Source organism: Halichoerus grypus, chromosome 9, assembly GCF_964656455.1.
Source record: "Halichoerus grypus chromosome 9, mHalGry1.hap1.1, whole genome shotgun sequence".
Classification (NCBI taxonomy): domain Eukaryota; kingdom Metazoa; phylum Chordata; class Mammalia; order Carnivora; family Phocidae; genus Halichoerus; species Halichoerus grypus.
Window position 1 is genome coordinate 106,267,514 of NC_135720.1, and position 26,781 is coordinate 106,294,294.

At 36.6% G+C, this 26,781-nt stretch overlaps 1 protein-coding gene across 15 annotated transcripts in view; it reads right to left on the minus strand.

Annotated features, from left to right (window-relative positions):
• UBR2 (ubiquitin protein ligase E3 component n-recognin 2) overlaps positions 1 to 26,781 on the minus strand; it is a 116,099-nt gene that overhangs the window by 20,086 nt on the left and 69,232 nt on the right. For 4 of the 15 annotated variants that reach the window (XM_036101623.2, XM_036101629.2, XM_036101649.2 and 1 more), the window contains 20 exons: positions 24,895 to 24,956; positions 23,689 to 23,799; positions 22,615 to 22,680; positions 21,107 to 21,229; positions 20,907 to 20,970; positions 19,820 to 19,944; positions 16,635 to 16,687; positions 15,588 to 15,690; positions 14,528 to 14,576; positions 13,959 to 14,113; positions 12,102 to 12,204; positions 9,513 to 9,622; positions 9,325 to 9,405; positions 8,811 to 8,989; positions 7,909 to 8,108; positions 5,817 to 5,910; positions 4,985 to 5,146; positions 3,386 to 3,489; positions 2,605 to 2,683; positions 108 to 256 (listed from right to left, as the gene is read on the minus strand). In XM_036101623.2, coding sequence (XP_035957516.1) covers positions 108 to 256; positions 2,605 to 2,683; positions 3,386 to 3,489; positions 4,985 to 5,146; positions 5,817 to 5,910; positions 7,909 to 8,108; positions 8,811 to 8,989; positions 9,325 to 9,405; positions 9,513 to 9,622; positions 12,102 to 12,204; positions 13,959 to 14,113; positions 14,528 to 14,576; positions 15,588 to 15,690; positions 16,635 to 16,687; positions 19,820 to 19,944; positions 20,907 to 20,970; positions 21,107 to 21,229; positions 22,615 to 22,680; positions 23,689 to 23,799; positions 24,895 to 24,956 — 2,172 coding nt within the window. Of the gene's footprint in view, positions 1 to 107; positions 257 to 2,603; positions 2,684 to 3,385; positions 3,490 to 4,984; positions 5,147 to 5,816; positions 5,911 to 7,908; positions 8,109 to 8,810; positions 8,990 to 9,324; positions 9,406 to 9,512; positions 9,623 to 12,101; positions 12,205 to 13,958; positions 14,154 to 14,527; positions 14,577 to 15,587; positions 15,691 to 16,634; positions 16,688 to 19,819; positions 19,945 to 20,906; positions 20,971 to 21,106; positions 21,230 to 22,614; positions 22,681 to 23,688; positions 23,800 to 24,894; positions 24,957 to 26,781 lie in introns of those variants that run through there. The other 11 variants (XM_036101638.2, XM_078055312.1, XM_036101669.2 and 8 more) reach the window with 11 other exon arrangements.

Genomic DNA, 26,781 nt, shown 5'->3' on the forward strand with positions numbered 1-26,781 from the left:
GATTATTGCCACTTTAAACATCTCATTTAAAAATACAGGCTTCCACACAAAATTCATGTTAGCACATGCTTGTGACTTAAAGAGAGACACAACTGTAAATCTCTTACCTACGCTTTGGATGGTGTATGCACAACTACCCCAACACATTATAGGCACACGGGGATCCTCCTCATTGGGATGAACCTTTAGTCCCACCTTATAAGTAGCAGTTCCAAATGTTGTTAGCATTTCTTTGATGCTCTCAGAATAAGGGTTCCTGAAGTGAACATGTATAGAATTAGCTCAAAACAATATGCTCATGTTAATCAAATGGTTCAGTTTCTTAACAGCCATTTGCTATGTTGGAATTGAACCACTGAAACTATTTAAAAATAGAGTGTGCAAAGCGGGAATTAAAGACATGCAAACTGTCTCTGCCTGAGAGGAGTTATACTTCATTTTGGTGGGCGGGGGTGAGGCCCAAGGCTGAAAACAAGCTATCTGGTGGAAGCCTACATAACAAAGGACCCTTGACCTCTTTCTCCATCTTAAGAACATTGGCAATGTATACCCACTGCCATAGATTTTAGTTTCTCCAGGGAAGAATCCTCAGGGGTAAGCCATTTTACACACTGGCATTTGGGGATCCCAAGTAAAAGACCGGTGGGGGCCTGATCATTTCCCCATGAAGTTCACAGGTCAGCAAGCTCCAGCTTGCCCACCAGGTATCCAAGGAGCTTCTGAGTGACTTATTCTTGAATAGCCACCCGAGGAACGGTAAACATTTAAGGAAAGAATCAAACATCAAAGAGATAAACCCAAACAAACTGGCAGAAACAAAGAATACAGGGAAAACAGAGACAGTACAGAAACCAGCAAACTTGTGAGAAATTTAGAGGATCAGTCCAAGAGGGCCAACAGTGAGCGAACAATAGGACTATCTCAAAGAACAGAAAAACCAAAAGAAGATTGTCTAAGAAACAGAAAACGATTTTCACAACTGAAGGACATGAATCTTCAAAGAGTCTACTGAAAATGTAGCAAAATGGATGAGGAAAAGATCCATATACCAAGGAACATCATAGAGAAATTTTTAGTACACTGGGAATTAAAGGGAAGATCCCAACAGTTTCCAGAAGTAATAGCTACAAAGGAATAGGAATCAGAATAGAGTTAATTTCTCAACAGATGCTACTTTCAAAATCTAGATGAAAAACTACTTCTAACCTACAATTCTATACCCAGGCCATCAACCAAACAAATGAATAAATGTATTTTCAGACATGAAAATTTAACACCCAGGCACCCTTCCTTAGGAATCTGCTGAAGGGTGCACCTGTGCAAAACAAGGGAGTAAATCAAGAAAGAGCACGATATGAGATGCACGGCAATATGAGGGGTATGGCCAGGGGAAGTCTTGGGGTGACAACTGTGCCTTGTCCTGATCAGTACAGGAGGACACAGGTTGCTGGAGGAGGGGTTCCAGAACAGATCATCTGATGTATCTGAGCACTTTAGAAAAGCTACTGCTAGACATCTGACAGATCTATTACACCATGGGTGTCTGTGGGGGGAAGTAATACACACATAGAAAACCAAGTACATGAAAGATATAAGGTGATTATCAACCACCAAAAAGACAAAATTATATAAGGAAATAAAATCATAACACATAACTTCTATCAATAGAGACAATCATAATGTAAAAATTGCCAACCAATTTAACTAAAAACTGAAATTACTTGGACACTGGTGAGGAGCAGTGGATAGGGCAGAGGTTAAGGGTTGAATTTTAAATTGCCAGTCAACAGAAAGAGAATGGTTTAAAAATGATAAATCAAGAGACAGTCAACTAAGCATTTTAATTAGAAATATGGAAGTAAATGACAGAAGAAATAAACAGTATCATAGGACTCCTCCATGGGGATGGAGGTAGGGGATGTGGGAGGCAAAGGACCGAGGGTTTTCTTGAGTTACTTAGTATATGCCAGGCATGGCATCCAAGTGGCTTTATATACGTCATGTCACTTTATCTTCACAACACTGACAAGGTAAGTTATCAGTACTCTCACTTTACAGATGAGGAAACTGAGGTACAGAGAGGTCAAGCAATTTGAAAAAAGTCGCACAGCTAGTAAGTAGTGGTGCTGGGGATTGAATCAAGCAGTTGCAGTTTGGCTCTAGAATCTATACTATACTTTATAATTAATTTACTTAAAACAGGGCTGAAAATATTCTGGTTTTGATCCTGGGTTACTAAGACACTGGTGGAGCCATCGCCAGAAATATGAAAGTCGGAAGGAAAGCACAGGACTTGGTGGGGAAGCTGAACAGTTTAGAATTAGATGTACTGATTAGTTGTTGCCGGGGAGAGCCAGGTGAAGGGTAGAGCAGGGAGTCAGCAATGCAGACTAGGAGAGGTTGGTGAGAGTAAAGCATGTCACATGGTTCTTTGGTTTTTATCAATATACCTGCAATAAATATCATCATGTAATCCTTAAACCTCAGATTTCAAGATCAATGTCTTAAAATATTTTGCTCCCTAGTTTGACAAATCATATTCTAACCACCTCATTTTTCATTTCAAGTAGAACAAGTTTGAAAGAAATCAAATAATATACTCACTTAGGATGAAAATCAGGCCTAAACCCTTCAGGGAGCTGCAATTCATCCATATTTTCTGAATTCTTTGAAGAAGCAGTATCTAAAGAAATAAGCATTTTATATTATTATTCATCAGTCTACAGTAGTTCTGTACATTTCAGTCATAAATTTCATTCTAAATATAGGTAGGTCAAAGAAATTAAAAAATGACAGGAAAGATTCCCATTAATAACAACTGTCCTAAGGTACATTCGAAGCATGAGAAATACTACTGCTGACTGACCAAGGCACCTTTTGCAGTCAACTACGCTTTTCCTAATAGTACAGCCACTAGAACACAGCTAGGGAAGGTAAGGAGAGTATGCTATTTTGTTTTAATAAAAACCAATGATATAAATTCTGCTCAGACTGCTTTCCTGCGAGGTCGTTAAGTGCAGTACATATTTATGAAACTTGAGAAGTCTATGGTAATGCCAACAATAAAGTGAGTCAGCCCTCCACAAACTAAAGCTGGCTCTGCAACACTCAGTTACATTCCCCCACCCCCAGAAGCTCTTCAATAAAATGGGGGAATAAGTGAGAAGTATTTATTATAAACTTCACATGAGCTTGTATGTTTTTCAAGGAATAAGGAATACTGTAGTAAAGTCAAAATTAGTTCATTAAGACAAAGAAAATTAGAGTAAGTCAAATTTTAAAATGAGAGGTTCCACTTTCAAAATAGTCTTAAATAACTTCTTCTGGAGCTACATTTTCCAGTGATCTCAGACTTTAGGGGAAAAATGAACTTATGAGAACTTACTAGGAGTACTTTCTTCTTTCCTAAGAACCTGTAATGCTTTTATTTGCTGAGAGATTGTTCTAATCCACTGAGTCAGTTTTGGTTGGTCTGAAATATTTAACCTGCTAGAGAAGATTATAGAGACTGTTTAGTATTCTGTTGCGGCTGCTTAGTTTAAGATACAAAAAGACTCTTTAAATGCTCATGGGCATAATAATTTAAACATACTTCAAATATTAAAAAAAAAAAGCTAGGGGAAAATCTGGTACCTTATAAAAATAATAGATATTTGCCAATGGAAATGAAAAGATATTATTTGTTACTATGATGCTAGTATTATTTGTCAAAAATTTCACTTTTTTCACAGTACTGGAATTTTAATATTATTAAAATTCTAAGAAATAATATTTCTTAGACAATCACAGCACCACCACTAATATTTATTGTTTATTATGTGACAAACACTTAGTAAAAGCATTTTACAGTACTAGACTTAATCCTCAAAATACTCTTATGTAATAGGTTACATTATTTTCCCCATTTTACAGATGAGGAGACTGAGGTTTAGAGCTATGTAACTTGACTAAGACTACATAAAAGGACAGATCTGGCATTCAAACCCAGTTATATCAGACTCCAAAAAAACCTGTGTTCTTCATGACTACGATGTAATTGACCTTCATGGGAAAAAACAAAAACAAAAACAAAAGTGATGTGTGAAACACAACAAAGGTAATTTTTTTCTTCTTATACGCAGTGAATCCTTAATCTAACAATGATTAATTTATCAGTTCAAATGCAGATGTAAGTCACCATGATTAAAAAGCATGAGCTTACACTCAAATCTACTAGTGTTTTAAGAAGATTTTGTGGTAGCATAAACTAAGACACCATAGTTTGAACTCCTAAAACTGAAAAGAACTTTGCTTTGAGTTGAATCCAAATAGCACAGAAATTAATAGATGATTTATATTCACAAAACTTAAATTAGTATTTGTGCATGTAAGGTAGATAGCATAATTCTAAACTGAGATATAAAAACCAGCTTTGAATAGCAACAGTATCAAATTCGTATTTGAAATGAGAATGTCCAATACTTCTATTAACTAGAAGCATCCTAGAAATTTGAAATAACATAAAAATAACAAAAATCTTCCATTTTAAAAACAACAGATTTTCATGTTTTTGGCCCAACTCCTGAAGGTATTACCAGCCAGTAAATTGTAAAAAATTCTATTTGTTAGAATATTCAATAAATTCAGCTGAAGTAGCTCCTCCGTCCCCTATCAATTTACTGAACATACCTTGTAAGCTATGAGGAAGATATTTAAAGTAGAGTCCTAGGACTAAAGGAGATCGTTTTCATAAACACACAGGAATTTTACACCTTCTATAATGTATACAGATGACCAAGAAACTATTAAATTTTGGCCTGTTCCTTTCTAAGAACCAAAATTGTATTTCACAGGTCTACCAGAAGAAATGATTACATGAAAAAAAGTAACTGGAAAACATAATGTGATTATCTAGAGTGATTTCTCCCCTCTCTGGTTTATCATCTCATTATCTTCAAAGGAAAACTACTGCTTAAATACAAAGGTTTTATGGGCCCAAACTTACTTGTTAAAAATATTTCGTGGAGGAAGCAGCAGAGGAATTACAGTATTACTCAAGCACTCACAGAGGGGACAAAGGAATTCTCCATTTTCCACATCGTAGCTGGTATGTAAGCGCAATCTCTGTTGCCTTCGCTGTTCTTTAGCTTGAACGGAATCAAAATACCTTTACAATTAGAGAACATGAGGTATCAAAAACAACGGTAATTTTTCTCAATGAGAGCCACAAGCTTCAACGTTTTAACTAATTTGTTTCCACAATACAAGAATTAAAATCTTCACATTTCTTGGTCCCAGTGCTGTCTTGTCACTTTCCCAGGGTCGGTGGCTATTTGCTAGCAGAAGTGCGTGATCACTGAATGAGCACAGTGCTAAGATAATAGCATTGATTTGTTGGTTTTGCAGGAGAATAGAAAGCACCAAAGTAGAACAAATTTGAGGTTATCCCATCTTAGGTCGGGGAGCCAGGACAATCTCAGGAAGTAACAAGGCAAGTGCTAATACCTTTAGAGTCAAGAGTGAACACCCTGGAAAGACATCACTCATCTAGGGTTTATGCCACCGTAAAAATCTTTTTCTTCGTTCAATTTGTTAGCTAATACAGATCCCCACATTAAAAGATATATCTGATATACTATGAAGTTTCTAAATTACTCCATTAACATGTATGACAAAGCAGCTCAATTTTAATTGTTATTAGCAAGTGATATGCAGGTTTTTCTTCAGCATCTCTAGTTCTTTCTCTCTTTTTCTAGAATGAAATGTCCTTTATTTAAAAAGTTAATTTTGAACCTTTGGATAAGCTTCTCTTGACTAATATTAAGAATATAAATTACCTTTGCCAACAATGGGCATGCATAATGTGCCCACAGCTACCAGTGTGTGTTCCGCAAGACAGATCAGGGTGCATGAATAATGGATCATATTTTTCTGCATTACAAAACAAACAAACAAAAAACAAAACAAAACAAAAAACCAAGCATTTAATCTTCCTATAATAAATGTACAACTTTAAATTGTGAAATCCTTGATAAGGGGTTGTAAACTTGAAATGAAAGGCTAGTTTATTCCTTCAAGATACCAGTAATTTATGCAAGACCCTGGATCATTTAGAAAGCAGGACTCTCTAATTTTTATTATCCTGAGCAAATGAAACATCCCTGAATTGTTAACTGAAACTGGAATTCTGTATTATGTATATCTACTCTTTTGAACATTCCACGCTTTCAGGGCACTGAGAGACTCCCATTCCCTCCAAAAGCCCCAAGCTTGTTAAGAGGGATATTCTTCATGGGGCTGCCTTTAATACTTTAGGGCAGCTGGGTCATAATATCTGCAACAAAAAAGGTGTTTTGGCAATAATGGGGCGCCCCCTAAAGGAGATTCTGCCTAAAGACACTCATGCAAAGAACAGTCACAATCACTGTACCAGAGCCAAAGTGGGAGCAAAATGTCCAGGACAGCAGCCCAGATGGGAAAAAATAATTAATTTGGACACTCTTCTGTTCTGGTGCTAATTTTTTATATTCAAAGGAGATGAAAACATGAAGACAAATTAAGATGGGTGCCTGGCTTTTTAGAATTTTTTGAATTCTCTACATAAATTAGTATGATCTTAGAAATTCATAACATTTTATAAAGAATTACTCGTTTCAATTTGCTTTATATACTACAACAGTGCAAATGTCATAGCATAAAGAAAATCTTTGCAGATATAAGCTGTGAGAGCATTTGGAAAACCTTCTTATGGCCAAAATAACTAAATAAAATTGGTAACTTTAATCTTTGGCCTGGAATGAAATTTATAAATTGCTGAGTTCAAATGATCATTTTTTAAGATGAAGCAGACCAATCTTTCTCAACTAGGTGCTTGAGAGCCACACTGTGAAGACTTTCCTTATGGAGAAAAGGCTATCCTACCAGTGGGTTTTCAATTCTACGATGTAAAAGGTACTTGCTAAATAAGTGCTTTGGAAATTAAGACACAGTTCCCACTCTGAAGAAGTTTACTGGAATTGTTGAGGCATATGCACATATAAACAAGTCTAAGAGTAGAGATATAAAAGTGTCTGTGGTGGAAACAATAATGTGTAGCTTAGATGCCCCTGGAGGAATAATGATTCACTCCCCCTCCTTAGCAGCTGGAAAAGGGCACTTCACTGTTATTCTTCTTGAAGCGGCAACTGCTTCGCTCAAAGTCACACCTCTTTGCAGGGGTGGCCCACAACCAGTCAGTGATCAGTGTTGGGGTTTAAAGACCCAATTCCCCTTGCTCTAACTCAGGACACCTCTGAAGGGCCATCTAGCTCCAGAGTTCCGATGGGGTGCAATGAAGCCTATGGGGGATTGCATTAAAGCTCAACTTCTCCTTTTGCCCAAACCTGCTCCCTTCCTCTCCATTCCACAGATGGTGATTCCAAGGCTCTCCCAAATAAATGTCCTGCATGGTAATCTCTATTTTAAGAGTCTGCTTTCTGGGGAACCATATCAGTGATATTATCACTACTTTGTATCAGAATCTGGCTCAAGGACTACTTCTCACATAGGTAACTCACACAACTGTTCCCAAGAGATCCCACTTTGGATCTATCCAGGAGACAAAATTATTATTATTTCAGTGTGCCAACTAATTATTAGGACTTCACAAGTGTATCGAAGAATGGGAAAGATTGTTAAGTATCAAGTATGTTAATGCTGTATCACAAAGAAAAGCTTTCTTTTGAATCCCTGTTATTTACCAGCTATTGAATTCATGACTGATACTTAACTTTCTGGAGTGTTTCCACATCTGTCAACTGGAAAATTCTGTCTAAGACAGCTGCCTAAGATACTACCAACCCTCTGGAGTTATTATTAGCTTAATAAAACTTCTGTGCCACACTTAGTGGCAGTCATTAAGAGGGAGGAGAGGATCTAGCTATGACTTACCTGGATCCTGAATGAATTTACTCCTGTTTTTTGATAATACAGTTGATCTTTGAACAAATGCTGCCAGAACCATTGCCTTGCTCTCCACCTTCACCTCTTGCTCCTCTTGACACAATATACAGGTAACAAACTGTCTCTGTTCAGGGACCTGAGTTTGTGCTGGGCCCAATGCTGTAAGTGCCATATCTGAAACCACCGGGCTGCAATAAAAGGGTACAAGTTTTATTAATGAGCCTAAGAAGTTTCCATTTAATCATAAAACAGCAGACTTTAGGTATGTACATATTCAACACATGTGGTTTTGATGATTTGAACTGGCATTCATATATATCAAACCATCTCCTGTAATCCTCACAGCAATCCAATATGCAACACAGAGGCCAGACACTCAGGTAACTGAGCCTAGTGCACTCATTCTTTATTTTTCTTTTTTAAGATTTATTTATTTATTTGAAAAAGAGAGCAAGTGAGTGAGCGGGAGAGAATCTCAAGCAGACTACCCGCTGAGCACGGAGCCTGACACAAGGCTGGATCTCATGACCCTGAGCTCATGATCTGAGCCAAAATCAAGAGTTGGATGCTCAATGAACTGAGCCACCCAGGTGCCCTTGTGCACTCACTCTTTTATGAATGTCAAGGGTGTTCTGTGTGAGCGTACACATACTATCTCATTTTAAGTGTACACATGGTATCTCATTTACAGTCAGAGATATACTCATAAACATATACTAATAAACTTAAATTCTAAGAGTAATTCCTCTAATTGGAGATTGTAAAATTTACCTACCAACCCTTCTAAATCACTTTAAGATTAAAAGTGTACTTGTAAGGAAAAAAAGCAACATCTTTCCAGTTGAGAACCAATGGTCAAGAGATTAAAAAAACGTTGATTATTTTTTTACCTATTATCAAGAACAGCAGAGGTAGAGGCATCCAGTTCTAATGTCTGCTGAAAGAGTTCTTTGTTCTCATCAATAAAGTGCCGCTGCATCTCAGACATCTGGGCCATGATCTTTTCTCTGCGCAGTCTGGCAATCTCAGCTTTTCTCTTCCTCTCAGCTTTGTCTTTGTCTCTTGAACTCTAAAAGTATGCTTCATTTAATTAGACCATTAGATGCCAAATGCACATTTCTTCCCCCAAACCAGAACTACCTTTAATGTAAATACTAATTAAAAACTATTTTATAATCTCACTTATCTAAACAAAAGGTTTTTTAAATCTGTTTTTTTTTTTAAAAAAAGAACAGGCAGAGCAAAAAAAATTTGCTACAACAAATAAAGATAAATAGTGGCACATTTTTTGGAATTCACACTTTTTGTGAATAATATAGACTACTGACTTATTACAGATAGATTCAAATGTTTGTAGTGAACTTGCTACAATCCTTCAGTAGGACCACACTTTGCTTCTTGTACCTCTTCCATTATGGTTCCTTCAGTCTCTGCCACGGGACTGGCGGATGAACTCTCTCTTATCTTCTTAATAGTGTTAAAAGTCTACAAAAAATATCAGTTATTTGGAAGCTATGAAATATTTTCAAAATTTAAAGATAACAAACATTGAGTGTTTCTCACAAAAAGCAGAGTGATGCTGGAAGTGGTACCTTTAATATCCACCTAATCATATCTTTGTGGACATCTAGGTAGGGAGCGTTCTGTAGTGTTTCCAGCATAGCTAGTATGCTAGGGGAGTTGTTTGGTGCTTCACCAGGTTCTAAGGCAGAAAAAAATAAAAGGCACAATAACAACAGCTAACATTTCATAGTGCTTATTACTATGCACAAGAAGATAAGGTTGCTTATAACATCATCTGCCCATGATTTAATTATAGTTCTACTTATTAGAGGTTTTTCAATACTTCTTGAGAATGTGATGTATCTGTACTTTACAAACAAGTTTTTAACAACTAGAATGCTTTAATCATTCAAAACGAACATCTTACACCAAATGATTAATTTAACATAGCCGTTAGTTATTAAATAAAAACCCAGCTAAAATGTCTACCTGAGATTTTACAAAGTCTAAGAAACGAACTGGATTTACAGGGGGCGTATGTGTAAAAATATATCAACTTGTTTTCCTTTTAACAAAACCTAGATTCCATTTTGGGGTGCCTGGGTGGCTCAGTCGGTTGAGAGTCTGCCTTCAGCTCAAGTCATGATCCTAGGGTCCTGGGATCGAGCCCCAAGCCAAGCAGGGAGCCCACTTCTCCCTCTCCTCCCCGCTTGTGCTCTCACTCTCTGTCACTATCTCTGTCTCTCTTAAATAAATAAAATCTTTATAAAAATTTAAAAAAAATGCATTTCTTCCTCTGTAAGTTATTTCTTGGAGGAAAATACATACAAGTCCAGAGTCTCGAGAGTACACTTAATCTAATGTTAGCTAATTTAGTTTTATAGTCGGAAATGTCCAGTTATTGATTTTCTTGGTTTAAGTGCTGTCATTTGGGCAAAATATTCCTAAGGGGGAAGAGACTGAACTATGTGATCATTAATATTCTTTCAGATCTCAAGTTCTATGGCTACAGTTTAGGGATCTGACTCTAAACAGTGTGTTTTAATTATATAAAATGTTTAAAGAGAAATATGAGGAATGTCTAGAGAAAATGATGATTGTTGAAAGAAAGAAAGAGAGAGAGACAGCGAATCTGGGCTTGTGCAGTGATGAGTGGATGAAATCAGGGAGTTTTCGGGTTGGTTATCCTGAAGTAAAAGCGCTGGAGATGAAGGCAGCAAAAGAGACAACGCTAACCCACAGGAAGAACTACTGCCGGAGAAAAGAATAGGGAAAGGCTGGCACCTAAGAACACGGTTTTCAGTGGGGAAAGGCAGTTCCCCTCTTCCTCCCACTTTCCTGGGTGAGGATAAAAAGGGGAAGAATAGAGATCTAGCAGCAAACAAGACCATACTGTCCATTATACCACCTATAATGGGTCATACTACACATTATGCCGACTGCTGTAACTCCTAGTACACCACCATCAACTCATTTAAATATCTCAGCAAATGGTTGATCGCAGGTCTGGGGCAGGGCAAGTGTAAGATGAGCCTGCGGTGTCTTTTGTGCCAGAAAGCAAGGTGGTGCTCAAATACTAATGGGCTTGGGTCAAAAGGGCAGTGAAGCAAATTGAACAGACTCCCACTGGCCAAAATTGGCAGTTTGAGCATCAAAAAGAATCTTTTTTTTTTTTTTTTTTAAGGAACCTTGATCATATGTGACTATAAAACACAGAATAAAAACCCAAGAGTAATATTAAAAACAAAGCACAACAATCCTAAGCAAACAAAAAAGATTCACAGTTGTCACCACTGAAAGCAACTATTAGACCAACTGCTTGTTGTGAAAATCAGTAGAGGAAAAGCTTTTCTTTATACATGAAATACGGCTAAAACAAATGGCTTAAAAAAGTATGCAAATATTAAAAGCAAATACAGCAAAATACTAACTACTGAATCTAGGTGGTAGGTATATGGATGTTTACTGTATCAACTCTTGCCTGTATGTTTAAAATTTTTAATAAAAAAAGGTAGAAAAAAAGTCTCCTGGCCTTCTAAAAAAAGTCACATTACTTTATATGAAAAATGATAATTTAATCCTCTATAGCTAATTTTCTTTTTTTTTTTTAAGATTTTTATTTATTTATTTATTTTGAGAAAGAGAGAATGAGAGAGAGAGAGCACATGAGAGGGGGGAGGGTCAGAAGGAGAAGCAGACTCCCCGCCAAGCAGGGAGCCCGATGCGGGACTCGATCCAGGGACTCCAGGATCATGACCTGAGCCGAAGGCAGTCGCTTAACCAACTGAGCCACCCAGGTACCCCTATAGCTAATTCTCTTATTTTCAATATGTTTTTATAAGATAACAGCAATAATTTAAAAGTGAAATTCTGATAGCATACTTTGTGTTTTTAGAGCATATCTGAGAATTTAAATGTATGTGCTATACTGATTTCAGGCTAAGGGCACCTCATTAATGTTCTCAGTTTATGAATTTTAAGTATGTGTAGTCCCTAAGTATTTTTATGAAAATACATCAGGATCTCATATAGTACCTTTAAGACAGATGAATACATATAACTCCAGAAATCTGGATTTATTAAAATTTATTTAGAATCTGCATGAGCAAGTAAGAGGTTATATTCATATTTAAAATCACTAGTATCTTGAATTAATTTAGTAAAAAGTGTATACATACTTGATATCTTCTGAGTGAAGGTAAATGTTACTACATGCTCTTCTGTGACACTGTCTAAATGCTGTTTTTCTTCTTGTAGTGCCATTCCAATTAAATGTAACACCTTGGATAAGATGTTTTATAACTTTTAGTAAATCAAAAATCAAGTACATATTTTTATAAGCAAACACAAAAAAGAATTCACCATTGAAAAAAGATAAAGCAAACCACTAAAAAGTGCAAGAAAAAACAATTTGAAGTACTAATTTTTATTAAGTTCAAACTCTAAATTTCATTTTCTAATAAAAAATTCTCAGTAAGGAAATAAAAATTTCCATGTCAGCTACAAAGAAAATTCAACTGCATATTCTTAGGATAAGTTCATATACATCCCTACACTACAGTCTTTAAAAAAAATCTCCTAAGAATCGGTGGCCAAATAATTAGAGCTGAAAGCATCTATCATGTAATGATCTAGTCTATAATACTCTCTAGTTAAATTTCTCTAAGGATTAAAAATCTTAATCATCTCAGTATGTATCTTTCATCTCTAATGCCACATAATTTATGAAGATGTTTACAGTTATTCCTTATATCTCACAAAAAATTCCTTACTTCTAAGGAAATATAAAATGATTTTTATTTGCATTTTTATTGCCCTTATCCTGCTCCCCAAATTCTGGAAGGAGATACCTGTGTGTTGTCTGTATGTTTCCCCACATAAAGAGCTACTGTGGCTGTCAGAGACTTGGATGAACTAAGTTAGCTTGAAGGACACGAAACAAATGTACACACAAAAGGTAAATGCTGTTCACTCCTTTTTTTCTCCATCATTTCCCACAGATCTTTTGCTCACATAATACTGATAGTCTCTAGTAAACCACAGATCCATGCTTTTACATTTTAAGTGTCTGTTTATAAATGGGAGGGGGGTGTAAGTGTACACATATCTTAGCCAATGAGACACTTGAGCCTGCTAAGACAATGGAAAGAAAAATAGCTTTGGAAGAAGGCTCTGGAAGAATGCCTTCTTTCTTTTTTTTTTTTTAATTAACATATAATGTATTATTTGTTTCAGGGAATGCTTGCTTTCATTTGCATCCTGGCTTCACAGCTTTCAAGCTGACATGCCTTCAGGCAATCTGTCTGAGCCCAATTTCATCTTTAAAATGGAAAAAAATAGCTTCCCTTTAGAGTTTTGAGAATTGCAAATATTGTATGTATGTAAAAGTACCTACCACAGATTAAGGCACAGAGTAGGCTAATTCTATTAACTGAATAATTACTATTATGTTACTTACTAGTTGAGTAACATGGGCAAGTTAATTGAATCTCACTGAAACCTGACTTCCTCATCTATATAATGGAAAAAGTTGTATCTACCCAAACGGGTGTTGTGTGAATTCAATGAAATAAACAGTTCAAGAATAACTCACATCAAAGCTATAAACTAAAATACAAACAAGGTTCTAGACATGCCACTTAATTAGCTAGTCTCTGAGTTTCAATTTCTTCAATTGTAAAATATAGACACTGATGAACCCACAGGTTTTTTGAGGGGATTAAATAAAAAAACATGTTAAAGATAACACATTATACAAATATCAGAGTACTACATAAACAGAGACATATTATGAACAATCAATGAGAGGAAGACTGGCCAACAAAACCAAGGTAATCACAACCAAGTGGTATTAAAAAACATCTGCCCGGCTATCATTTTCATTGTCAGACACGAAAGCAGTAACAATATTACATTTCAAATTAAGCTAACACTACATTTTGTGCTAAGTTGTTTATGTATAGATATTGACAAGAATATTTTGGCTTTTACTAAAAAGGCACTAAAATATAAATAATAAATGTTTTCAAACCTACCCTTTGCAGCATGGACTCAGACCAGGCATATCCGTTATGTTCTACAGCCCACTGCAGGACTGTCCTCATGATGCACAACATCACATCTGACTGCAAAATGTTTACCAGACTTGCAAATAGAGGGCAGAATGGAGGCAAAACTGGAGGTGGAAGTGCTGAAAATAAGGTTATTACTGGTTTCTCTTGTAGAACATGCTTAAAAAAAAAAACACAAAAAAACCCTATCTTTTGATAGTCTTCACTCAAAGAATATTCATTAACACATATCTTAAAGCTATATTTTACCTTCTCAAAGTCAAATGCATAAAAACAGCTACACTAATAGCAGCAGTACAAAGGAAAGTCTTTCTTTTCCCTAGAAATGTCCTAGGATCTGAGATAAATCCATTAACCCAGAGGTGACTCAGTACAGCCTATTTCTATATTTGCATATTTTTAGTCTTTTGAATGTTCACTGGGAAAGCATACATTTAAATCTTCCACTTCACCAAGGATAATCATCATAGTCAATAGAAAACAGCATTTAACAAGTAGAAGAGACAAGAGATTTTTAGAAAGATTAAAAATACCTGTATCTTCCCTGTTTTGTCTTTTCAATTTCCGTTGAGCTTCCTCTGCCTAATAAAAAAGAAATTTGGACAGGGAATTAGTAATATACAACAACCTAATATCCAAAACACTAAGTTAATCTTTGTCATATTATCTTCTGATTTTAGAATATATTTACCCTTAGTTTTATAGTGCCTCCCCCCAGCCTCCAAATGATACATCAAGGTTATTTTTTTCCCCCACTACTCACCCCCACCAAGCCCCAAGGAGTTCTTTCTTATTTTAAAATGCAGGGGAAACATGTACAAACCAAACCAAAATGTTATTTAGGCTTAAGCTCTATGACATGCATCTAAACAAAGCTTCATGTTTAAGTTTAATTAATGCCATTTATGAAAAAGTATTTGAAGGGTAGACTGCTGGAGCACCTGGGTGGCTCAGTTGGTTAAGTGTCACAGGCTCTTGATTTCAGCTCAGGTCATGATCTCAGGATCATGAGATTGAGCCCCATGTCAGGCTCTGTGCTCAGTGGGGAGTCTGCTTGAGATTCTCTCCCTCTCCCTTTTCCCCTCCCTCCCACGTGTATGTGCAGTCTACCTCTCTCTCAAATAATAAGTAAATCTTAAAAAAAAAAAAAAAAAGTAGACTGCTAGAAGACAAAACTTAGCCAAGAATCATGAGGAAAATTCCATAAATTAGTATGGAAAAGCATAATGTTAAGTAGTAGCAACTCTGAAATGAGTATAAAATAGTTTAACTGATTATTATACAGGTTGACAATTTGTCTTCAAAAGCCAATAAAATACAATCATATATGTAAGGTTTATGTATGTAATTATATAGATCTTATGTATGTATGTAGCATACATGGCGGGGGGGGAACCCAAAAATGTTAGGTGGTGATATTTTAGGTAATCTATACTTTCTTCATTACACCTTTTTATATTTTTTCAAATTTCCTACAATAAAAAGCATCCTTTTTCAATCTCTGAAAAGCAGTAAAAGTTGTTTAGGAAAAACAAACCAAATCAACAAACAAACACAGCTCTTCCCCAGTATACTTTTTATTTTCCCATTTACCTTGGACTGCTCTGCCCTTGAAAAGTGATAGAAATACAAATTGAAATCTTTGGCACACTCTGGTTTCAGTTCGTACATGCCTCGTCCTGTTAATCCAGGTTTTCTATGGAAAAAAAGTCCTTAAAATATTATTACTAAAGTCATACCCTCATTTATAAGACAGTCTTAGATAACAGAATAAAAAAGCCGAGCTCTCATTTACTGCTGATGAACGTAAACTGGTACTATTTTCTGTGGGTTAATTTGGTAATCTACATTCAACGCTCTACATGTATCATCTTATCTGACGCATCCACTTGGAATTTATCCTAACTGGACAGGTGAATGTGATGGTAATTGTGATGATTCAAAGTCTAACAACAGGGAATAGGTTACACACATTATGACACCTCCACACAGTTGAACATCATGAAAAGTGGTAATAATTTCTAAATTTTGACATATAAAGATGTCTCTGATAAGTTCTACCAAGTGGAAAAAGCAGGTACAATTTTAAGGCTTAGGGAATTATATATATATATTTTTTCCTGTATTTTCTCTAAAAGCATGCACTGTATCTTTATAATCAACAAAAACAAGGACATTACTATTGGGGTGGGAGCAAGGAAAAAGCAGGATTGAGGAACTGCCTCAACAGGCTCAGGGGGATCAACTAGTTTACCTACTGGGCAACACACTGGCCACTAGAGAGTGAAGGCAGTACTGAGAAGCCATCTCACAACTTAGGAGGCACATTCAGATGGAAACAAAGAAAGCAGTTTTGGGAAAACTCAATGCATTGACTTACGTCACCTGCTCAGTTTAATGTCAATTGTATGAAACTATCAGGAACACCGGTTCTGAGCACAGTGAAAATTCTCATAAACCAATTTAGGTTGCTGAGTGCAGAGCTGTATCAGAAGAGTGAAATGACAGAAATCTAGTACAGAACTATGTATCTGAAAATGTCTGTCATTCTCTGAAAGCAACGATTTCATTCTCAGTTCCATCAAAGGAAACACTAAGAAAAATTAATATGTAAAAAAATTGAACAGGAAGTAAACTCACTTGAAATGGGCAACTGCTTCAATTACACTTTCCATGCCAGTCTCCTTGTTCTCCTAACAGTACGAGAAACAAGTAAGTGTGTTTCATGTTAACAGTATCTGCTAGCACTTTGAACATTGTGCTTTTCTCTCCTTAGGCCTTACACGGCAACCCTATGAAGCAGATATACTATTATCCCAATTTTTACAGATGAGGATTCCACAGTAAACATAGTTATTAATATACAACCAGGGAAACTTATTTTGTAAGCTAACATGCATTCAGACTCATATGATTAAAAACAAGTCACTACCATATGGATTCAAGGTGACAGCTTTCAAAAGGAATTAAGTTAAAAACACAAAGTACACATAACAACAACATTTAAACAAAATTTATGTAAGATATTTATACTATTTTTATGAAAGTTACACTGATTCCTTATATATTTTTAGTAAAACAGCATTTCCTAAATCATATCCCATTCATAAAAAGATGTTAACAGGTATTCTGATTAAAGAATTCTCTGGTCAAAGATGTTTGGTAAATATAGTTGCCATCACTTTGTACAAGGTGTACTTTAAAATGCTGTTTTAGATTATAATCTTCTTGGGGCGCCAGGGTGGCTCAGTTAAGTGTCTGACTCTTTATTTCGGCTCAGGGTATGATATCAGGGTCCTGGGATCAAGCCCCGTGTTGGGCTCTGTGCTGGACATGGAGCTTGCTTGAGATTCTCTCTTTCCCTCTGCCTCTCCTCCCACCCCCAAATTATATTCTTCTTTATTCTAAAGTCTAAGTGAAACGGTAATTGCTTCCTCATCTAACAACTCAGGATTCATTTCCTGTATTAAAAAGTACAAGTAATTTTTATCCTGACTAGATATTTAGTGATATTAAGAAATTATTAATTATTGTTCTTTTATTATGGCATACGGATAGATAGGTTTTTCTAAAAGTCCTTTTAGACCAGTTTCTCAACCTTGGCACTTATCTGCTGGATCAGATAAATCTTTGTTGTGGGGAGTCTGGGCTATGCATTGTGGGATGGTCAGCTGCATCTCTGGCCTCTGCTCACTGGATGCCAGGAGTACTACACAAGCCTGCCCCGAGCAGTGACACTGCCAAATGTCTCCGGGGTGCAAAATTGTCTCTGGTTGAGAACCACTGTTTTAACATATATACAGTTCTATTTATAGATGAAATGGTAAGCCTCGTATTCTGGTTTTTTGGTTATAACAACTCAGCAAAATAAAATGCTGGCTTACTGTTGCACAACATTACTTCACATATATATCAAACAGGTCAAAAAACTCCCCAGCAACTTCATATAAAAAAGGAAAAAAAAAAAATCTTTCATCTCTGGCCTTAACCATCTCATATAAACCAACTACTTATATTATAGCTAAGCACATACACAAAAAAAGTTACCAGAATGCTTGGAATAAGACTTTTTTTTTTTAAACAAGATTTTTTTTTTCTCCTTTGAAATGATAATGAACATGGTCACATCACAAGTAAAGTCAGAAGTAGGACAGAGAATGCTCTGAAGGCCGGTTTGGTCATCCGAGATCATTAAAATGGCTGACCACCACCAATGTGTACAAAAAAAATATAAAATGTAAATAAAAAATAGAAACAAAAATTTCCTTTTTAAGGTACTTTTAAGAAAAAAAGCAGGGCCTTGGAAGTTTTGGTTTTTTTTTCCTCCCCTGTGGCAAACTCATTTTGTGGTTTTTGGTTCGGTGGTAGAGATCATGTGTCATCTGTGGGTAAACCTGGTATTCTTAACAAAATAATCCAGTGGGGGGGCAGAGATTTGTGGTTGGGGTATAGATAAAACAAGACTGGTTGAAACTGGTGATGGGTTCTGTTACACTATGTTTTCTATTTCCATAGATATTTGAAACTTTTCATAATATAAAGTTTAAAGGAAGTATTACTATGCAACAAATCCAGGTTTAAATCCCAGAAGAATGAACATTAAGGTTGAAAGTTTTGATCTATGTTTCAAATCTGGGGAAACATTTTGCAAAGCCTCAAGGAAATAAGGATCTCTCCTAACTACAAGTATTTGGTATCTATCTGAAAAGCCCTGTGGCTGAAAAATAGGTGGCCAGGGAACTTGAGATCCTGGGACCAGAAACAGTTAACAATTAGCCTATGAATGCCAATGTGAACATTACTTTACATTCACTAAAATGAAAGAGATGGCTCCCTAAGGGAGAGTTTTTGGATGCTTCAGAAGGAAAAAGCTCTGAAAAGCTTTCGTATCCTCAACACAGATGAGCAGATGTTTCTCACTTCCTTCTCCAATATATTAAGTTTTAAAGCATTATCTCCACCCATGGCAACTTTGTAGTAAGGACTCAATAAGCCCTGTCTACTGAATACATAAATTCAGTTTTCAAGATCAGGTTTACTTCTTTTTTTAAAGATTTTATTTATTTGACAGAGAGAGACACAGTGAGAGAGGGAACACAAGCAGGGGGAGTGGGAGAGGGAGAAGCAGGCTTCCCGCTGAGCAGGGAGCCCGATGTAGGGCTCGATCCCAGAATCCTGGGATCATGACCCGAGCTGAAGGCAGACACTTAACGACTGAGCCACCCAGGTGCCCCAAGATCAGGTTTACTTTTATTTATTTATTTTTTAAAGATGATTTATTTGAGAGAGAGAATGAGAGAGAGAGAGAGCATGAGAGGGGGGAGGGTCAGAGGGAGAAGCAAACTCCCCGCTGAGCAGGGAGCCTGATGTGGGACTCGATCCTGGGACTCCAGGATCATGACCTGAGCCGAAGGCAGTCGCTTAACCAACTGAGCCATCCAGTTGCCCAGGTTTACTTTTATTCAATATCCTTCTCTCTTCTAAGAATTCACTGTGAAAGATTCTACTTCTATGCTGCTTTCTATTCCCAATCACTAGTATTCTTTTTTTTCCCCCAGCATTAAAAAAAAAAAAAAATTAAAGTAACCTCTACGTCCAGTGTGGGGCTTGAACCCACATAAGATCAAAGAGTCTCATGCTCTACTGACTGAGCCAGCCATGTGCCCCTCTAATTACGTCTAATAAGAGTGACTAGGTATTATAGGTGTCCTAGAATTGTGGTCTTTACCACCGTGAAAAAGGTATACAGAAGTAAATCTAAACATACTAGCCTGACAGGAAGGGGAGAATTTCCATAATTTCTTTTGTAAGATGTAGGTACTTACATCTTCAGGTAAAGACTTCACCAATTCACTATGAGCCATAGGTTTGATGCTTAATTGATGGATAATCTCTCGCTTAATTTCATCTGTAGCATTTACCTGTCCAACTCCAGGACTGAATCTCTCTCCTGTCAATGCAGAAGTACATATACACACATTTAACATAATCACAATACTTAAGCAACACAATATATTTTTCTTTCTGTGCAGTAGGAAAGTAAATAATTGGTTTGGCAGCAAACTAGGGTGAGAGCAGCTCCTAACCACACTTCTGAGGCTCAGACACAACAGGTGAGTGCAGGCTTTGGGTAGCAGAGAGAGAAAACTCTGGATACTATTTTGAAAGAGTGGGATCAGAAGGCAGGAAGGGACTGGACGTAGTCAAAAACTGGTAGAGCAGTAGTTGTAACCAGAGGACTAGGAAACTGCTTTCATGCTATCTGCCACATGGTAGCAGGGAGGGAGAGGCTTCCTTTCACCTTCTACCTAGTGGCAAATAAAATCTCACCTTCGGAGACCTTCGTTAGTATCACCTCCTGACAGTAGCCAGGATTCTCTGCTCTATGGACTACAGAGTCAAAAATAGCAGAGGAGGTAGAGAAGGTAAAGAATAAAAGAATAGGAAAGATGGAGGTGACAGGACTGAAAATACAGGAAATAAGAGAAGAAATCTGCATCTACTAGCCACAGGTCTCTATTAACTTATTTTTTTTAATCATATATAAAACCAAGATGACAGTTCTGCCAACACAAAAGCACAGAAAGAAACATACCTAAGATATAAAGTAACAGTAAATAGCTCCTAAATATCCTATTCTTACTTGCTAAACTCTTCTGTCCTACTTTTTTCTCCCCAAAGAGCCTTTCAGATTATTCTGCTTCAGAACTTGTACTCTCTTGTTCTAAAGCACCATAGCACTATCACTCTCAGTGCTACAGTAACCAGAAGGGAGAAAGAGACGGATGCTCTAATCTTCCCCTGAAGCTGAAGAACTGCTTAAACAAAAGAAACATAGCTTAGAAATTCACAACTATTTGTTATCACAAAAGCCAATGTAATTGATAAATGTCACAAACAATCCATACCTACCAACAAGCATTATAATGAGGTAGAGCATTTCTTCTATTAGAGTGTTGTTTTGCTGAACTACATCCTGTAACAAGTGGAGCGGAGAGAAAGTTCAGGGATACAAATACAAACACTGTATTATCTCAGATGATTAACATATCCAAAAAAAAAGAAAGATACTTCTTTAATGATGTATTATGGTCTTTTAAACATGCTCTTACCTTATGGGTAATCTCAGAGCTAAATCTTTTTCCATAGTCTGGAGTACTGAAAATCTGATAAAGTTCAAAGCGGCTGAGCATTATCATCAGGAAATGATTTGGATCCATCATGGAGACACCTGTCTTTTTTTTTTTTTTTAATGTTTGAGATAAAGGAAAAGAGAGAGGTCAAAAGGGCTACTAAACAATTAGTGAAAGATATTTTGGGTTGAATTAAGTGAAAAGAGCTTACTTATTCACCAATCCCTATAAAAGATGAAAACCCACTTAGTCAATTCCCTACCTGTGGAAGCTACAAGTGTGGACAAGAATCTAAGCTGGTAAAAAAAATAAAGCATAGACAAAACAAAAAACCCCCCTTACCCTACATATCAGAATAACATGTTCTCTTGCCTTTTAATTCTCTGAATTGACTGCAACCCTATGAATTCAGCTCTGAAATTTTATCTCAGGGCTCTCTTATCACTGTCTAGTAGTGTATGGACTCTGAGAGAAATGTGCTATGGCAATTAAGCTTCTAGTACTTTTTATTTACCTAATATTAAGCTCTTATCAAGAACTCTCAAATTAATTTTTGGTGATAAAAACTATACTAACTGAAACAACAGCTTTTAAATATTAGTTTTAATTCTCCTTTAATTCCATTTATATAAATTCTAAATCAACTTGGATTTTATTTTGAGCCAATCATTTTTGAAATATACATTTCATAACCTTTTCTATCATTTTTAAATCCATTCAGCAATAATATGGAAAAACCACTATGTGATAAACATTGTGCTATGCACAATGGACAAAAAGGGACTAAGATATAGTTGCCATGGTTTAGTGGAGGGACAAAAAGTAAATAGGCAACCATGATCCAGAGCTATGAATGCTATGGTGGGGATGAGTACCACGCTATGGGCCTTCCCAAATGGGATACTTAGCTACATTTTTGTGTGTCAGGGAAGGCTTTCCAGAGAAAGGGACACTAAACACTAAGACATACAGGAAAACAAGTTACAAGGTGAACAGAAAAGGAAGGGGGTGGGGTAGGCAAACTAGGGAGCAAAAGAAATAAATGTGCAGAATTTAAGACTTAAGAGAGAGCATGGCAATTCAGGGAATTTTAACATAGTTAAGTTTCATAAGCCTTGGAAATCAGTTTAAGGGGTTTGGGTCTTTAACCAGAGGACAATGAAAAAAGGATGGCTTTCAGCTTTCTGACCCAACTATACAACTGTATAGATTGTTAAACAATACACCAAGGTAGGAAACCCAAGACAGGAGGAAGGTATGGAGGGAATAAGAAGAGTTAGTTTGAATATGTTAAATCTGAGATGTGTCCAGGAAATCTAGATGGAAATGTTCTATAGGCTGCTAGCCATATGAGTTTGGAGCTCAGTAGACAGGGCTAGGCTAGAGTTAGAGATTTGGGAGTAATCATAAGTGACTGGGTTCTGTGGAAATGACAAGAAGAAAAACGTTACCTACAACCTGTAAGTTTAATGCTTTTAATTCATTACCTGAAGCATTACTATATCCTTGTCAAACATTTCACGTCTGCATTTCACATTATGGTAGTAATAAATCTAAAAAAAAATTAATTATATTGGTAAATAGGTTTTTATTTGTGCAGCTCCCTCCTTTCCCCAATCCCCAAGAGCACATGGGTTTGATGCAAGTGTGAACATGGGTGCACATGCACGAATGCATGTGTACACACGTGTACACACACACACACAATGTAGTTCTCTCAACAGTTAATACTATATTAGCAGAGATTAATTAATTAGAAATTTCCAGATTTCAGTGTTCATGCTATAGTACACATTTTGCAGCCAACTTTCTGGGTTTCCCCAACAAAGCTACTTTGCTGTAAGGTTTATGGCTATGAAAAATGAAAACAAAACAAAACCAAAACCTATACCAAGCCCTGATAAGGTCTAAAAATAAAACCTCAATTTCAGAGCTATAGTAATAGAACTTTTTTTTGATTGAAGTATAGTTGACACACAATGTTCCATTAGTTTCAGGTGTACAACATAGTGATTGGACAAGTCTATATGTTATGTTCTGCTCACCACAAGTGTAACTCCCATCTGTCACCATTTAACACTGTTTAACATTTAACACTGTTTAACATTGACTATATTCCCTATGCTGTGCCTTTCATCTTCGTGACTTACTCATTCCATAATCGGAAACTTGTACCTCCCACTATGCTTCACCCACTTTACCCATCCCCCTACCCCTTACCCTCCGGCAACCATCAGTTTCTAAGAGAACTTTCAACTTTTCCACAATTTTATTTAAATAGATGAAATCTGGATTTTTATTATGTTTTGTAAAACTGTTCTAAAAATGATCTCAAGTTAAAAATCAAGAAAATTAAGTTCATTTCTACTTTTGATATTGTTTCTTGACAAAGTATGAATAAAAGTTCTAAGAAACTTTTTGGTTTAACATTAATCTTCTTGAACAATTTTAATATAGATAACTCAACTTTCCATGACTTAAGTACATTGAAAATTACAACCTTCACAGAAGCCAAAGGAAGAGATGGAATGAAAAGTCTTCATAAACTAAAAAACACTTACCTGGTTTACTAGAGAGAACCCATTTCTTCTCCACATGCCTGCATGTACTTGGGCACATAAAACAAGGCATCTAAGAGGGTGTTCTATCAACATGGGTGGGCTAAGTTCACTCTGTATAAAAAAAAAAAAAAAAAAAATCCATAAAAATCTCAACTCTATAAAGAAGGGTGATAGGGATGGAAACTGTATCAAACAGTAGTTAAAGTATGTTTATGTGATGGTCAATTTTGTGTTAACTTGGCTAGGCCATGGTACCCAGTTTTTGATTAACGCCAGTCCACATGTTGCTGTGAAAAGTATTTTGTAGATGTGATTAGCATTTAAATCAGTACACTCTGAGTTAAGCACATTACTCTCTGTAATGTAGGTGGACTTCATCCTATTAGTTCAAGGCCTTAAAAGAAACACTGAGGTCCCCCCAACCAGGGATGAAGAAATTCTGTTTCCAGAATGCCTCTGGACCTCAGACTACAATATCAACTCTTCCTTGGGTCTCCAGCCTGCTGGACTACCATGCAGGCATATTGCAGACTTGCCAGACCCCATAACTGCATAAGCCAATTCCTTACAATAAATCAATTTTTTCTCTTTTTCTCTCTCCATACTTTACATACCCATGTGCACATGCATGTGCACACAATCTTCTGTTGGTTCTGTTTTTCTGCAGAACCCTGATTAATAAAGTTTGTTTCAAAGTGATTTCAAGTACATGGAACATAATAAATATGCATTTACTTTTTTTTTTAATATTTTATTTATTTGAGAGAGAGACAGAGATAGTGACAGAGATAGCGAGAGAGAGGAGAAGCAGAGAGAAGTGGGAGAAGCAGAGAGAAGTGGGAGAAGCAGGCTCCCAGCTGAGCGGGGAGCCCGATGCAGGGCTCGATCCCAGGACTCAGAGATCATGACTCGAGCTGAAGGCAGACGCTCAACTGACTGAGCCACCCAGGTGCCCCTAGGCATTTACTTTTAATTTATTTTTTTAAAAAGATTTTATTTATTTATTTGACAGAGAGAGACACAGTGAGAGAGGGAACACAGGAGGGGGAGTGGGACAGGGAGAAGCAGGCTTCCCGCTGAGCAGGGAGCCCGATGTAGGGCTCGATCCCAGGACCCTGGGATCATGACCTGATCAAGGCAGGCGCTTAACGACTGAGCCACCCAGGCGCCCCTAGGCATTTACTTTTAAATGTTAGGATTACTTACTAGAGGAAGGAGCTCTGGAAATTTATATGCGACTTCACTTTTGCTTAATAATACATGTAAACCTGCATAGGAGAACAAACAAAAAGGCATTTCAACAACTGCAGATCATTTAGAAAAAAAGTCCTAAATATTCACTCAACTTTGTATCTAACTACTCTTTCTCTTTGAGAACCTATCCCATTACAAATTAAGATAAAAAATGAATTGCATCTATAAATGAAGCTTTTTGAATTGATATTTTCATGAACCTCTGTGTCAAAGGTACACTTAGAGCTAAATTCCTAATTACATTTACTAATACACACTGATGACATTTTATATAAGTAAATGTCAGATATACAAACACGGCAAAAGCAGTTCTATAATTATCAAACAATTTACGTATGTTATGCCCACTTTAAGGGTCATATTTCACTGGGCTGTGGAGTTTGTTCCCATTTAAAGTATAGCAGGAGAGATCCTTCTGGCAAGTGAACAGAGAGACTAGTCCTGGGATTCGTGGTCCATGCTTATCCTGACCTCAGATTTAAGTTCCCTATAACTTCCAGCGTAAGATCAAAGCCTCTCTAGTTCCTAATTGCAAAGGGCTCTTACATAGCTCAAACTTGCTTAATTCTGTTAACTAAGAATTAAGTGTACTGTTTATGTTGTTGTCTACACAGAGAATGCTTTTTACAATCTTATCAATAGGTGCGGCCACTTGGTCAAGCCTGGCTTGAGGCTTTCGTATCCAAGAAGACCTGCATCATGAGTCTCATTCTGACGACCTGCACTTGACATCTGCCACTCCAACTCCATTAGTACACACTCCAAGTTGTTCTTGAACTGTTTTGTGTGTTTACTTAGTAAGCTCTTCAATTAGATTATAAGCATTTAGGCCAAGCTTTATCAAACACAGTCAGCAGAATGCTCAAAAATGTTCACTGAGGTCTGAGAGCAGTAAAGACCTAGGCAGAAACGAGTATAACTCTCATTTCTATGTAACTATCAACATTGGCCTCCAACATACGACCAGATTTTTAAAGGCAGCAAAGACCAGCAGCTGAGCTGTAAACAGGACCAACATTCCTGCATCCCAGCTGAATACTTTCCCACAACACCATGCTGTCACCTGCTCCCATCAATTATCAACAGGTTCAGTATGCTCAAAGCACTTATGGAAACAAAACAGGGCCTGAACAAGTTTCATACTAAGTACTTCTTTGCTGTTCTATTTGTTGCATTACTGACATTTAGATGTCTAAGTTATCTTAAATCTCCACAACTTCCATAAGACTGTTGGAATGCTAGGCTCTAGCAGCAAGAAAATGTGACAATGCTCAGAACAATGAAAAAAAAATGCATTCAGCAAAGAAAGAGGATTATTACTCCTGATCCCATGGACTTTAAAAGGATGATAAAGGAATACTAGGACTAGCTCTATGCCCACAAATTTGATAACTTAGATGAAATGTAACAATTTCTTCAAAAACACGAACTAGCAAAACTCCTAGAAGGAGAAACATATAACTAGAACTAACCTGTATCCATTAAAGAAATTGAATCAGTAATTAATGACCTTCCAAAAAAGAAAGTATCAAATCCATATGGTTTCACTGAGGAACTCTACTAAACATTTAAGGAAGAAATTATATCAATTCTCCACAATCTCTTACACACACACACACACACCATTTTCACATATTAAATTATTCAGCCACATACTTAAGATAAACTACAAATTCTACAATGACTAAAAATAGCTACCTTTACAACTTTTCTACTCTCACAGTTAAAAGTGGAACTAAAGGGAACAGCAGTATGTGAGCAGGATAAGAATTCCTGCAATCAAGAAATATGGAAGGAAGCTAGATTGAAAAGAGTCTGTAGATAGAGACGGACAAGTGC